The 16,097-nt window shown below is 37.5% G+C and overlaps 1 protein-coding gene across 1 annotated transcript; it reads right to left on the reverse strand.

The window, feature by feature from the left end:
• Positions 1-501: 501 nt before the first annotated feature.
• On the reverse strand, positions 502-15,605 carry LOC121708245 (phospholipid scramblase 2-like). The gene is made up of 9 exons (XM_042090975.1): positions 15,427-15,605; positions 14,361-14,427; positions 14,003-14,100; positions 11,341-11,389; positions 11,005-11,210; positions 10,503-10,667; positions 1,211-1,342; positions 1,047-1,082; positions 502-682 (listed from the first exon to the last, which is right to left on the reverse strand). The coding sequence occupies exons 1-9, from the start codon at positions 15,487-15,489 to the stop codon at positions 653-655; spliced, it is 846 nt and encodes a 281-aa protein (XP_041946909.1). The 5' UTR covers positions 15,490-15,605; the 3' UTR covers positions 502-652.
• Positions 15,606-16,097: the final 492 nt, after the last annotated feature.

Here is a 16,097-nt window from a genome sequence, read left to right on the forward strand (position 1 = left end):
GGTGAAGCACACACTAATCCCGGTGCAGTGAGCTGCCTGCAACAACAGTGGCGCTCGGGGAGCAGTGAGGGGTTAGGTGCCTATTTTTTTTAGGAAAATAAAATATTGTATTTAATCATTTTACGGTTTTGTTCATTCTTCTGTGCCTTGCAGCCGTGCCTACTGGTCGGGGTTCGACCCGGCAACCCTCCGGTTTAAAGTCCGAAGTGTTAACCAGTAGGCCACGGCAGCGCAGCACAGGAGAATGAACAAAACCATAAAACGATTAAATACAATATTTTATTTTTCAAAAAAAAAATCAAATGTTTTATTTAATTTACAATAACACTGATTGGCAGATGAGATAGGGGAAGCCTGGAAACGCCACTGTTCACTGTTCACATCCTGTGTCACACAGGATTTACATAAAGATAAATTTACACTGCAGACATTGTCAAATTGCTTTTGATATTGCATGATGTATTTTTACAGATCTGTAGAAACAAATTCATGATAGCTTGCCAAAGTACATAATGTAAGTTATTTATTGTATCCCCCTCCCAGAACTTTACAGAAGAATATAATAATCATTTAACAAATGCAATAACATTAACGATCTTTATCATGTTATATTTAAGGAGGAGATCCAGGTGCCAAGTAAGGAAATAATCCATCAAATGAAAAGTTTGGCAACAGACCAAATCTGCAAAAAAACAATGAGTGACTTTTGAATAGATTATAGAAGATGTATTGATCTTTAAGTGGATGGAAAACCTATCCCTTACATTCCCTTTAGGTTTACATCTTTGTTCTGAATATAGCCTCACTATGCCACCTTTGCAATAACATTAAGCATCTTTATCATTTTATCTTAAAAGGAGGCAATTAATCACATTAAAACATGAAAGCTTTGAAAGAATTCCAGATTGGCAAACAAACAAGGAGTGGCTTTTGAATAGATTATATAGAAGATATACTATTTAATAACCTTTAAGCGGATGGAAAGCCTATTCATTATTATTACTTTAAGTTTACATCTCTGTTCTGAATAGCCTAGGCCTACTCACCATGCCGCTTTCTGCTTCTCCAAGAAATACAATGTCCTGCAAAGTAAAGGTTTTAATGTTACATTTAAATGAATTCTCAACAACACAGTCAAACCATGTAACAGTTGAAAGTTGTCATTTTCTTGCGCTGACTAAAATATATAATTTAATTCAATGTTATTTACAATGAAAACACAGGCTCCTAGTATGATAGCCTTCAGTTTGGCATCCATGTCCTGTGGAAACTGCAGCTCATATTTAGTCTTGTCTTCGACAAGGGATATGGTCCCTATGATGGTTCCATCCAGTGATGTGATCTGTTGGAATATAAAATGGAACACGTTGTATAATATTGATATTCAAAATATTTTTTTTGGTAAAACTTTATAGTAAGGTGATAATAATAAGGTAATAAGGTGCCATAATAAATAGCAAACTAGTCATTACCTAACCCTTTGTTAATATTTGTAAATTGTTACTAAAATATCTATTTGGCACAAGTTAATAGTTTTTTCATCATTAATTAAAAATGAGTTGTTTGCATAAAATCTGTATGTTAATGTTTAACTAATGTTTAGCTAATATTGTATTAATATTTGTTAACTATAATAACTAATTATAACTAATTTAACTAATAATAGTTAACTAAATGTCTTTTTTGCACTAATTAACAGTTATTTCTTACATCATTTAAATGTTAAATGTTTATTTATAAACTATTTGTAAATATAAAAGTTAATGACATATTATTATTTAACTAATTGTTATTAAACTGTGCTTTTGCCTATCCCAATATGAACCACTCCTCATAGGACCCTCACAATAAAGTTGGTTAAGCTTAATTAATATATAATACATAACTATCAGATGAATGGCGGTCATACTGCATACTTAATGATATGGGGTACAGATACTTGACTGTATACCACAGTATGTGGTATATGGATCCTCTTACAAGAAGCCATACACAGCACAATGAACGTGCTTGGCGAACTGTTAAGGAGCAGGTCTGGAGACAAAGGAGCAACCGGACACCACCTAAATGTGGTTGAGTGGCATGAATGGATTGCAAAAAAGTACCACAGTGGGTACGATTTTGCATGACATAGCAGAGATCTCTGAAACACATACACAGTCTGTCAGGCACACCAGGCAACATTTTTAGGTTAATTTAACAGCTTCTTAGACACTGATGATTAAGTGGCTAATTACTGGGTAAATGGAGCGTCTCTCAGCCATCTCTAAAAACATTGCCTTGTGTGTCTTTAAGAAACCTATTAAATCTTGATTTCAAGTCATAACCTCAAAATGTTAAACGAAAAATGGATGACTTAAAAAGTCAATGCAAATGAATTCTGTATGCAAAGATTAGCTCGCTCTCTCCCTCCCTCACTTTCTTGTGCTCTGTCTCTCTGTTCTCTCATTCTGTCTTTCTCACTTTTTCTCACACTCTGGTTAATCCCCTCTCTCTTTCTCTGTTTATTTGATATACCATTTTATACATTCTGTTGTCATTCTAGTCTACAATCTTTTTTGATCAGTTTAACCATCAGTAATCAGTGTTCCAGGAGACCATCAGGTTAACCATCAGTGGTCAGTGTTCCAGTAGAAAACAAAAAGCTATTGGAGAGCTCTTTGAGAGTTCTTTGAGAGTTCTTTGACTTTATAAAATAAGTATTTTCATCCCCCTTCCCAACAGTGTGTGCTGAGATCATACATTTCCAGTGTGAGAGACCCACTGTAAAATATTTGCTATTGTTAATAAATGTTATAAGAAATATTTGTAAATAATTAATAATTACTGTTCCAACTTTATTATAAGGGTCCCCCATACTAATAGTTATATATTACTAATAATTAAGATTAACCAACTTTATTATAAGGGGCCCCACGCTGATAGATATATTACTAATATATTAATTAAGCTTAACCAACTTTATTGTGAGGGTCCTATGAGGAGTGGTTCATATTGGGATAGGCAGAAGCACAGTTTAATAACAATTAGTTAAATAATAATATGTCATTAACTTTTATATTAACATATAGTTTGTAAATAAACATTTAACATTTAAATCATGTAAGAAATAACTGTTAATTAGTGCCAAAAACATATTTAGCTATTAACAAATATTAATACAATATTAGTTAATAGATTGTTTTCTATTTGTTAAAACATTAACATACAGATTTTATGCAAACAACAAATATTTAATTAATGATGAAAAAACTTTTAACTTGTGCCAAATAGATATTTTAGTAATAATCAACAAATATTAACAAAGGGTTAGGTAATGACTAGTTTGCCATTTATTATGGCACTTAAAGGAGAATTCCGGTGTGATTTTGACCTAAAGTGTGTTGAAACATGATACCGAGTGTAAACGTATGTCTCATAGCTCACTTCAGCTTGTCCCCTGCACTCAGAAATCTGGCGCTAGTTAGCCAATGCTACCAACAGTGTTTCGTATTGCGGTGCCTCGGGCATCGGCCTAGCCATGCAAATAAATCACTGTTTTACACCATTTACGAGGCTCAAAGTAGCTCCATACTTCATTGGTAGACTTCCGAGGGCCTTGACATTTAAAACGAGACATGGAGAACTTTGGAAAAGCAATGGTAGTTTATTTACAAGACGATTTATACAGACAGTTCCTTAAAGGAACACGCCACCCAATGTCAGTAGTAATATATGTTCTTACCTTAACTTTCACGAGTTGAGTCATACCTCTCCCGTGTCGGTACGTGCACTCAAACGCTCTGGTGCGCGGCGCGAATGTGTTAGCATGTTGCTATGCTAGCGGGCTCAGACGCAGCCAGACGTAGAAGTAATCAAAAACATCTACGTTTTCCCGACTTAAATACAGTTGCACGAGTAGTTGATAAAAATGTCTACGGTCACACAACATGAAACGTGGCGATTTTCCAAGCGAATACACAGGAGAACTACAATGTGTGGCGCAATAGCACTTGGGAGTACTTTGACCTAGCGTAGTAATATTAATTAACACCTAATTGTAGATCCTATCCACTACAGAGTTTAGAACAGGGTATATACAGCAATCCTTAAGTTAAATTTACTACTTTTTAATACCTTTTTTACTACCTTCAGATTTAAAAAAAAACATTACGACACTGAATTGCAAGTGTTAATCAGCGACCTTTCTATTATTTACACAGATTTTGACATATATAACATACAAAAAGGAATAGATTTAGAGACTCACTGATGTTGATAACATATTGCACATATTTATTTCACTAAGTAAATAAAAATAAAACAAACTACATAAAATGTGCGATGGAGAGAATGGATAGTTCCAGCACACTGGCTGGCATTCACTGCAAGTAGATGCATTACAAACTGGCATCTTATGAACTGCTGATTCACAAACTGGCACCCACTACATGAACTGGTGAACTATTGTTTGCACGTGTGCTATAGGCCTAATATGAACTTGTGGGCAAATTTGATGATGTAGCCTACCCAGTTTTGTTTTTACCACACGTGAATGACTTTGCGATGTCAGAGTCGGGAAACATTTCTTTAAACAGCTCCGAAATTCCTTCATTGGAGTTCAATGAGTGGTGTTTAACTGCAGTGTTCAGACACCACAGAGCCTCCGCGCGCAGTATTGGTGTGGTGCCCATGGCCACCCGGAGGTCAGACGTTGCTGGAGCCGTAGCATTGGCCAGTAGGCCTACCGTGGCACTAATTTGTGGTGGTGGAGGTGCAGCTGCACAGACAGCTGAGAGTGGTAGAATTAACTGCTCTCTCCGAGCCCGCATTCCATTTTTATGTTTAGTGGATTGCATATGCGACCGAAGTGCGTTAGCTCCCATCCAATTGACATTGATGTTTTTTTTACACACCACAACAATAAGCCTGCCTGTTATTCCCTACTACAGGCCTGAGCCAGTCCTTAAACACTGGGTTGTTCACCCAGCTATCAGAACACTTGCATTTGCCCATGAAGACGACGATGGTTGTCCAGTCGTTGAAGATATGCCTTGAAGCAAGTCTAAAATAAAACGTAAGCCAGCCACTTCTGTTGAGCGTGCAGTGTTCTGAGATGATGCCGAACGACCACTGAATATGACGTCAGCATCAAACATAAGTTGAGACGAAAGATCTTTGATTATGTGCCCAAATATGCTAAAGCCCACATTTAAACGAACACGAACTTAAGCAGATAGAATTTCAATCAGAATAGGACAATAGACCTGATATTCTGAAAAATAATACCTAATTTGGAAAAAATAATACCTCTGAGACCACATTTAACACTTTTAATGGCCTTAAATTTGACGATTTTGATTTATCACTTTTTAATACTTTTTAAAACCCCGTGGACACCCTGTAGAATCATGCTTGATCGACCCCTCAGCCTCCCCCTCCCCTCTGAGCGAGAGAGAGGCACACTCACTAGAGATGCGCTGATGGGCTATTATTTCAACCATAAGGGGTAGGGGAGGCTGAGGGGTCGATCAAGCATGGATTCTAAACTCTGTGGTGGATAGGATCTACAATTAGGTGTTAATTAATATTACTACGCTAGGTCAAAGTACTCCCAAGTGCTATTGCGCCACACATTGTAGTTCTCCTGTGTATTCTTCAATTTCCCCTGGGGATCAATAAAGTATCTATCTATCTATCTATCTATCTCTATCTCTATTCGCTTGGAAAATCGCTACGTTTCATGTTGTGTGACCGTAGACATTTTTATCAACTACTCGTGCAACTGTATTTAAGTCGGGAAAACGTGGATGTTTTTGATTACTTCTACGTCTGGCTACGTCTGAGCCCGCTAGCATTGCAACATGCTAACACATTCGCGCCACGCACCAGAGCGTTTGAGTGCATGTACCGACACGGGAGAGGTATGACTCAGCTCGTGAAAGTTAAGGTAAGAACATATATTACTACTGACATTGGGTGGTGTGTTCCTTTAAGGAATTTTACCGTTCAACGCCATCTTGAATTTAGTCACGATAAGTCGAGTGACGAGTACGAACGAACAGGTATGATAAGGGATCAGATTCCAAAAATAATTCAGTGGAAATGCAATTTCCACTGAATTATTTTTGGAATCTGATCCCTTATCATACCTGTAATTTTTCACTAAATTCAAGATGGCGTCGAACGGTAAAATTTCTTAAGGTAGGGGAGAGCCGGGACAGTTGAAACACTTTTTAATTAAACGTAATTTACAAAGCGATTGTACCACACTGAAAGCTAATATTTGGTCACTAGTAACCTACATCTGTCCTCCGTCAAATACAGATGCATTTTCAGCTTTGAACAAAACCGTTCAGGAATTATTACAACAAAAGTTGGATGTGCGTAATGTTTCATTCGTCCCTCCTGGTTGGGACAGTTGAAACAACATAAGGGGACGAATGAAACATACAGCCATATAAACGTCCAACAACTTCGAAATTTTACTACATATCATGAATGGTACTCCCAAAAGGTTTTATTTTAGATACAGTAGATTGTTGCAAGGCTATACGTCTTTGTGCATGTCTGTTAACAACTCATTGCCATCATCGTGAAGCATGTATGAAGCGTTTTTTGAAATATCATGCCCTGTGGATGATTCTGCCATGTTTACAGCTAGAACAGTAAGCTTTCCCATTTATATCATGTTTATATTGTTGAAAATGTCGTTTCACTAGGTTTTTACGTGGGTTAGGCCACTGCACATCCAAATAAGTAGGCTTAACGACCCACTGGCCGTCAGTCTCCATAGGATAACATGGGAAAACTCAACCCTCTACCTGGTGTGCCCAAATGTATTTTCATCTTCCTAAAACTGTTTTTCTATGTCTTACCTCCATAAATGATTGTTTAAACACAGATATTTGTGCATTTAATTAAAATACATGGAGTTACAGCCTGGTCGGGATGATTGAAACACGTGTTTCAATCGTCCCGACACAGACGTATGTCACTATAGCTTGTTTTGCTTTCCATGTAAACAAGCATGCGATATGAAAGTCTGGGATTGTGGAGAACACTAAATCGTCTACTGAATAAGCATTAAGTCACACCTTTACATGAAAAACACTCATTGATAATCGAAAAAAATGTAACCGCTAATTAAGTTTAGTTTTGCGCATCAAAACTCGTTTATCGCCAGTAACTCCACTGTAAAAAGTTTAACGTAAAATTTACAGCAACTTGCTGGCAGCAAATAACCAGCAAGTTGCTGTATTTCACTCTACAGTACACCTACTGTATATGAAATCACAGTACCTATGCCTGATACTGTAAATGCAAACTACAGTAGTACTACCAGTGCTGTAATGTATACAGTATTGAATTGTCTACTGTATTTTTAATCACAGTACTTATGGATCATACTGTAACTAAGTACAGTAGTAATACCAGTGCTGTAATATTATATACAGTAATTTTGGGAAATTCATATCCTGCTTTATCTACAGCCAGGATAAATTTGGCTAGGCCTAGGTATGGTTTAGCTACACAAACTTGCATAAATAACCATTGACAACTTGTTATCAGTTTGAAAAGCAAGTACATTTATTCACTTTTTTCCGTTTAGAAATTCTCGTGTGCTGCATCCCAACGTTAGACCAACGGTTGCAGTCAGCCTGATCCACCACCAGTAGCAGAGTGAAGCAGCACCTAGCAGAAATAGAAGAAAAAAAGATAAACAGTGTTAGATAACAATGATGTTTGCTTGCAGCAATAGCCATTCGCGCTGTTTGTCCGAACAACGGTTAATGATAGTCAGATGTGACTTAAAGTTAACTTATATCAATATTGTTAAAGTTAGCCTATTAAACTCACAAAACCGTACATGATTATGAGTCAAGTCAAGTCAAGTTTATTTATATAGCACATTTCATACACAGAGGTCATTCAATGTGCTTTACATAAACAAAACCAAACGATAATAACAAATAAAAGCATAGAAGGGCAATATAGTCAAAGAATAGTTAAAAGGTAAAGATCATAATAAAAAGAAAACATAAAACACAAGGTAAAATCATTTAAAAATAAAGAATAATTAGTAAGCAAAAACAAAGGCAAAAGTAGTAAAAAAAGTAATAAAAGACAAAGTAGAATAATTATCGAAGCAGATTCAGAATTTGTAACTCGGCACAGTTAGCAGAAAGCGTCTGAGAACAGTTTGGTCTTAAGTCTAGATTTAAAACTGGCTACAGTTGGGGCCTTTTTAATGTCATCCGAAAGTTGGTTCCACAGCTGAGCCGCATAGCAGCTAAAAGCTGCTTCACCATGTTTAGTTCTAACTGTAGGTTTTACTAGCAGGTTTTTCACCTGGGACCTGAGAGGACGAGAAGGTGTGTACTGCTGAAGCATGTCTGACAAGTATTTAGGTCCTGCTCCATTTACTGATTTATAAACAAGCAATAGTGCTTTAAAGTCAATTCTGTGACTTACTGGAAGCCAGTGCAAGGACTTAAGAATTGGAGTAATGTGGTCAGTTCTTTTAGTTTTTGTTAGAGTCCTAGCTGCTGCATTTTGTATCACCTGAAGCTGTTTAATAGTCTTTTTAGGAAGGCCTGTGAACAGTCCATTGCAGTAATCAACCCTGCTGGAGATAAATGCATGAATGAGTTTTTCTAAGTCATGTTTTGACATCAGCCCTCTGAGTTTGACAATATTTTTGAGGTGGTAAAAAGCTGATTTAGTTATCGCTTTCATGTGGCTGTTGAAATTTAGATCACTGTCAATTAATACACCAAGGTTTTTAACAGTATCCTTTGCCTTCAACCCTTTTGTGTCAAGGAGAGTGGCAACCCTAAGTCTTTCCTCATTTTTACCAAATATAATTACTTCAGTTTTTTCTTTGTTCAGCTGAAGAAAATTTTGAGACATCCGGGTGTTGATTTGTTCTGTTATGAGGAGTTAACGTTACATAAGTTAGCTGGTAGCAGCTAAACCTCCACGTTAACGTTAACCAGCAGCACATCATCTTCAGCCTAACATTGTGACAGTAACATACTAGGCCTAGCACTACTAGCGAATGTTTTATATAAATTATATGAATATAATAAACTGTAACTTACTTAGAACTAAGGTAGGCCTAATATAAATGAGACTGCCATAACGTTAACATAACATAAAACATTAACGTTAATGCCACCGTCATAGCAACAGCAACTATGATAGCTAGCCTAACTTTAGCTTCTACTTACTTAGTTGATCCAACAAGCATGGATGAGTTTGTAAGTTAGACAGTACAACGTACATAGACTGTACACATGCCCGAATTTAATGTAGTACAATTTCACAATGAAACATTAACGTTACATAAATAAATGCTTGCTTACCATTAAGGTGGAGCTGCGAACTTGACAGAGTGCCGAACACCGTTGGTCTGACTGACTGAACTGTTGCTCAAAAATGATCTCCCGCCGAACAGTTCAAACGTCGTCGCGCGGTGCACGTTTAAATTACCCCGTCAAAATTTCCCAGTAAACCATAAATCCATGACTTTTCAATATCTTTTCAAAATGATGATTTGGATGGAAAATCAACATAATATCAATGTCACCTTGCTATCGGGGAGCTTAACTTTGTATTTATGTGCAAAAAGAAAACAGAAAACCCCAACTGATTTTCCGCCATGTTTTTTCAAAATTTTCAAAAAGCTGACAAGTGAGGGAGGAGTCAGATTTATTATTGTGTTATGATTCGCAGCAAATTTTTTATTACTGTAGTTTGACCATTTTTGACTATAATTCATAGCGAAACCACAGCAACATACTGTATTCACAAATACAGTACACATTTTTCTCAAAAACAGCAGTGATGCTGTGAAAATCACAGAATCTTGTTACAGTGTCCGTGATAAAATGACATAGCAGGAAGATATTTGGCTGATAAAAGGAGGTTAACATGCTCTGTTTTGACCGAAGGACGTCGGTCTATCATCATTACACTCGGAGAAAACTGGATTGTTTCATTCGTCCCGTGTCTCAATCGTCCCGGCTCTCCCCTACTGTCTGTATAAATCGTCTTGTAAATAAACTACCAGTGCTTTTTCAAAGTTCTCCATGTCTCGTTTTAAATGTCAAGGCCTTCGGAAGTCTACCAATGAAGTATGGAGCTACTTTGAGCCTCGTAAATGGTGTAAAACAGTGATTTATTTGCATGGCTAGGCCGATGCCCGAGGCACCGCAACGAAACACTGTTGGTAGCATTGGCTAACTAGCGCCAGATTTTTGAGTGCAGGGGACAAGCCGAGGTGAGCTATGAGACATACGTTCACACTCGGTATCATGTTTCAACACACATTAGGTCAATATCACACTGGAATTCTCCTTTAAGTGTTTAACATATTAATATAAAAAATGGGTATGTCAATTGTTCAAATAATGCCTGAATATGATCTGAATTGTACCACGTTGAAAGATTGTTGAATTTGACTTGAACAAGCATCTAAATGCAGCAGGATATAGTGGGCTACATATACCCTGGATTACCTTAAGATGGAATCTGCCGCCACAGCATCGGATGGGCAGACATGAGTCTATAGCCATCATTAGCAGTGGCTTTCTTCTCTCATTTTGGATAGTTAGTTTAGGCCGGGAGGCAGAAGTGCTTATGATATATCCTATAGGAATGCCTGGAGCACACTGGATTTCCACCTAGAACATACAAAATGGAGTAAAAATATATTTCTGGTACTCTTTAAGAAAAGTGAACTCGGTTACTCTGTGTTATTCATTACTGAATTCATTACTGGGTAACCACATGCTTCTGGCAAGCTGAACTGATGTGTTCATTGTGTGAAAAAAGATAGTGTGTACACACTTAAAACACACAAACAACAAATTATATCAACACAAATAAGCCAACTAATTGAAGGTACAGCCCAATATGGTGGTGTGTTTTGATGTTCGTCGTCGAGCTCAAATGTCAACAATCTTTCGCTATAATTGTGCCATCCTTTAAATAATACAAATAATAAAACAACTCTGATACCTCAACTGTCCCACAGTTACAGACATTTGGTTTTATCAGAGTGATGACTTCACGGTCAGTGATGTCTGTGACATGCAGTGTGAAGGAACGTCTAGAGGTACAGTAGTACTGAAGACAGCAGTCTTCATCTTCAGTCACTCTGAACATCTTCTGTCCAGTACGATCCTTTACCACATATGTGTAGATGATGGCGCCACCAAAACACTCTAGGAAATAAAAGCCCAAGTTGATATGGCGAGAAAGCAATGCAGTCTTCATATAAAGGTTGTCTTCATTGTATGATTATTGTGCAGTTGAGTAATATTATTTGTTGAAATTGTACAGTGTGTGTCCTACCTGTAAATCCATTGTCTTTAGATTCTTTTTGAACCACCAGATAAGGGATCTGAAAAGTATATGAAATTCAAAGCATATTTGAAAAAGAATCAGAAAATTAAAACAAAGAGGTAGGCCTATTTGTAATTTATTGTACAACCCCAACACAGAAAAAGTTGGGACGTTGTGTAAAATGCAAATAAAAACAGAATGTGATAATCGGCAAATATCGTAAAACCATATATAGCTGCAAAAGGGACACAAACAACATATCAAATGTTGAAAATGACTTTCATGGAAAACATATGTTCATTTTGAATCTGATTCCAGCAACACGTCTTAAAAAAAGTTGGGATGGGGGCAGCAAAATGCTGGAGAAGTTGTATCAAGGGTATCAAGGGGGGTAACAAAGTATCTTTATTATCCCCAAGGGGCAATTTGTTATGCAGCCAGAGAGAACACATTCATAAATAATCACCAACACTGCCCTACAAAAGCTAAGAGCAGTATCTGCACTTTTTCAAAAAAATGTTTTTTTACACAAATAAGAAGTACATGGTCTGCTCTTCAATCTGTTAAAATTTCATATGGCTGCCTAATAAATTTCATAGCTAAATTTACATTTTTACTTTGCAGAAAAGTACAGTGAAACCAAGGCAGAGTGCAGTATCTGCCCTTACTGCCTTGATTTCACTGGCCATTACTGCATTCTGCCTTTGTTTCACTTGCCCTTACTCTAATAGGGTGTGTGTGTGTGTGTGTGTGTGTGTGTGTGTGTGTGCACAGGGACAGACTGGGACTAAAAAAAGGCCCTGGACTTTCTTCTAAAAAGGCACACTACCATTCACACTCACACACACATTAGGTGTCTATCATGATACAGTCTCACAATATTAAATGCCAGTGAAAGTATCATATTCAAAATAGTCAGTCAGATTTTACAAAAAGTAATTAACATATACTTTGACAAATATAAGCAGCAGTGTGCAAAGGTGTCAAAGGTTAGGTTTTGGTGTGCAGCAATGCAATATTGCTTGACATGAATGTCTACAAGAATACCCGATTGATTTTGTTCCATTTTTACATACATGTTTATAAATGACAGAGTTGCCATTGTTAAGGCATCAAGCAGCATATCTTCACTAAAAATGTAGACTACGTTTACACGAAGCAGGGTATTTTCCTAAACGAATATCTGGCCATCTACGTTTGCAAATAAAACTGCATTTACACGAGACAAAACTGTGTTTACACGAACCCGTGTACATACAGTACATGCTGTCATGAGCACGCCAAACCACAGTGGCAGTCTAACGATAAGCTCAAGCTCACATTAACCAATCAGAATCCTGAAAAGTTGCCCGAGCCACCGGAAACGGAAGTGTACTCTCTTCTTCAGATAGCAGCGGTAAAGCAAGTTGTTGTCGATACGACAAAAAGGGTCTGCACCAACATAAACGCGATGGCTATTCTGAGCGCATCCATGATCACCTCAGCCCCAAAATGTGAAGTTGCACGTGAGAACATGTAAATGTAAACTTTGGGCGCACATTTGGTGTACTTCTGTCGCATACTGTGACGTTGGCTGCCCAAAACTCCGTTTACCACAGTTTACAACCAAACGCATAAACGAAGTTTTCCAAAAAAATCACTTTGGCCAGAGTTTTTTTGGATAACCGTTTTACGGGGCGAATTCTCCATTTGCGTCTAAATGAAAGGCTCAAACGTAGGGAAATGTCTTCGTTTATAAAAATACACATGCTCGTGTAAACGGGGTCGTAGTAAGTACCTCCTCAATTAATATAAAAGTGATTATAATCACTTGCTTCACTTACTGCAAAATGTTATTGTATGGCCATGTAAGTATAAGCAGTAATGAAAAGGCAAAAGCCTAAATGTCAAAAAACAAAATGTTTAATATTCACCTCACTTTGATCTATCTAATGATACCCCTTGTTGTTGAATATAATTTGATGCTTATACTCAGTTTGGCATTTTTGCAGATACTGCTCTTTGGCTTTGTAGGGCAGAACAGTGGACATTTATACAGCATAAAAAATATAATATAACATGAAAACATAAAAAAAGAGTTCTTGTATCTATTTGTCTTATATCTCTTGGACACAAATCTATGGCCAGACGGAAGCAAAGTAAACTCAGGGGTGACTGGGATCATCCAGGATTGACCAGGCTTTTTAAAGGCTCTGTTTTTATGCAGGGAAGGAATGTTAACTAAGCAATTGTTTAATGATAAAGACAACAATAGGAGGAATATTTCAACTGGCACCATGATTGTGTATACCGGTAATAAAAGAGAATCACAGAGAGGCAGACCATCTCTCATCTTAAGTCCAAAGAAAAAAAAAACAGAGAACATCAGCTGAGCAGCCACAAGCCACACAAGAGGAGGCAGCGAGCTGCAGGTTCGCAACCCCTGCTCTAGTCCTACTTCGGGTTCGCTAACTTCAACATGTCATATTTCTGGCATCAAATTCAAAATGAACATATATTTTCCATGAAACAGTCAAATTTGTCATTTCGATATGTTGTCTATGTCCTTTTTTGCAACTAAACATGGGTTGTAGATTATCACATTCTGTTTTTATCTGCATTTTACACAATGTCACTTTTCTGTGTTGGGGTTGCAAATGCATTAAACTATACCTGCATGAAATTAACTTACCTGATTAAGTGACAGCAGTCCAGGTGGACAATGAGAGGCTCTTTTAGAGGCATCCAACACAGTGCCTTCATTTGAAGCTTGAAGGGTCTGTACGGCTTCTTAAAATACATGGGAAACATCAATCATAACAGAGAATGTCCTCGATATTATGGCAATAACAGTGGATATTTTGTCAACTAATACTATCTACAACTACTCCTGTGGTATCATGAGCTTGTCTGTCGGCATCAAGTTGGCCCATGGATACAGAGCCTTCATTTGAAATTCCACTAGGAGGGGAGTACGACTTGGCCTGTGTATCTTTACATTATGGGAGACATAGTCAATCATTAGAATGCCATTTATGATTTAAACATACCCTCTGCCACTGCTTCTGGGCCATTGTTATCATTGTCATGTTGGCTGTGAACATCAAGTGGGGCCATCTGTGAATGCATGTTCAAATTATAATATATAGAAAAATAACTGACTAAAACACATTTAAAATATGGCAAGGGGGAAGATGACTTTGCTTTGTATGTAGTCTGTCCAACCGTAAAAAAGCACTATAGTATGCCCGTTTTGGTCTAAAGATAGCAACGGGGACGTACTGGGACTACATACACAGGTTGTTATATTCAACTAATTTTAAGCAAGTCTATTGGGAGTTTGATCTCATCACATAAGCTACAACATCAAAGGTCACACCTGTTAAACTCACCGTAACATGACATTTACTGAGAGTAGGGAAAAATCTTATAGCCTAAACAAAGCAACACTGTCAGACAGGCCTATGTTTTACCTCTAGTCTATAGGAAAGGCAGGGGTACTGTAGCTCACTGCAAATAACTCCTTATAACATGTAAATTAGCTGGTTAGGCTATATTCTTTATGGGGACTTTTCATTTGAAAAGGGGCTCTTGTGAGACGTACAGTATGTAGGCCTAGTGTATGTCTACTAATGCTTGATAGCAGAATCCAGAAAGGCTACAGAGCTCTTGTAAAGAAAGTTCATAGGCCTATATGCAATGTTTATTTACTAAGCAGTTAAGGACCTGTATTGAGGCCCAAGCTCTGTTTTGCCAATGTTTTATGAATACCCTTTGTTGAATGGAAAAAAATAAATGGTAATGCCTAGATGTGCAAAGTTTAGTTTAATTTTAACATACGGAACACAGAGCTGCATAAAGCACTCCTGGGGTGGCTGGTGAGGACGACACAGTCTATCTGTCCTTCACATGACCGTACTACACCATTGATGAATTAAAAGATGATACCAAAACAAGCTGCCTGATAAAAAGCACACCTTAAAAATGTGGCACATCCACATTTGCTATACTATGTTTCACCCATTAAAAGCTCAAGATAATAATAAAACTGAAAGCATATGTTGCTGCTGATTCATATTGAATTAAATGATGATGAAATAGCAAAGTTGCAGTCACCTGGATTAAGGGTTCTGCTTCGGTGTAGCCCTCAGAAAGTATCTCAAGGCTTGCCATTGCCATCCTGGGATCTTCTGCTATTGTTCCAGCTGCAGCAAGACACACTATATCTGAACTCCTGTTTTTCAAAGTGTCAAAGGGATCCTTTTTAGACGGACCTGCAGAGCAAATTCAAATGTCCTAACAGGGTCATCTGGGAATGTGGAATAGTGTAGTAGGCCAAATGTTGGTTACATTAACCAGCGATACAATAAACCACAACTCAAACATAGTGAGGACCACAACCTTCACATGAGCATGGGAATAAAAGGAGACTAGATGTGTTGGGCCACAATGGTAAAAGTTAACATTAGATGGCCAACATTTGATCCACTATACTCATATTCAGACAAGAAATTAATTTCTTTTGCATTTCTGCATTTCAATCAATTAAGGCATTGGCCAATATTCCTCACCCTCTTCATGACCAGTGTTTGTAGACATCCATTCTGACCAGATATGTTTTTTCAACTCATATTCGCATATTCATCCCATAGGGTTACGCTGAAGAATCATCTGACGTTAGTATCCAACATAACAATCTGTGTTAAGACAGGCCCTTTGACAGCACTGATAGACAATCCTCAGATACCTGATATATTGATCAGCATCTCGGTGAAATATGTTTCATT

Source organism: Alosa sapidissima, chromosome 1, assembly GCF_018492685.1.
Source record: "Alosa sapidissima isolate fAloSap1 chromosome 1, fAloSap1.pri, whole genome shotgun sequence".
Lineage (NCBI taxonomy): Eukaryota > Metazoa > Chordata > Actinopteri > Clupeiformes > Clupeidae > Alosa > Alosa sapidissima.

Bases quoted from the DNA above. Each gene is read 5' to 3' on its own strand.
- LOC121708245 (XM_042090975.1), bottom strand. From the start codon at position 15,489: ATGGCAATGGCAAGCCTTGAGATACTTTCTGAGGGCTACACCGAAGCA. The intron at 11,211-11,340 runs GTAGGACACACA...TTTATTTCCTAG, and splicing joins TAAAGACAATGGATTTACAG to AGTGTTTTGGTGGCGCCATC. The intron at 1,343-10,502 runs GTAATCCAGGGT...ATATTCCAACAG, and splicing joins GCGGCAGATTCCATCTTAAG to ATCACATCACTGGATGGAAC.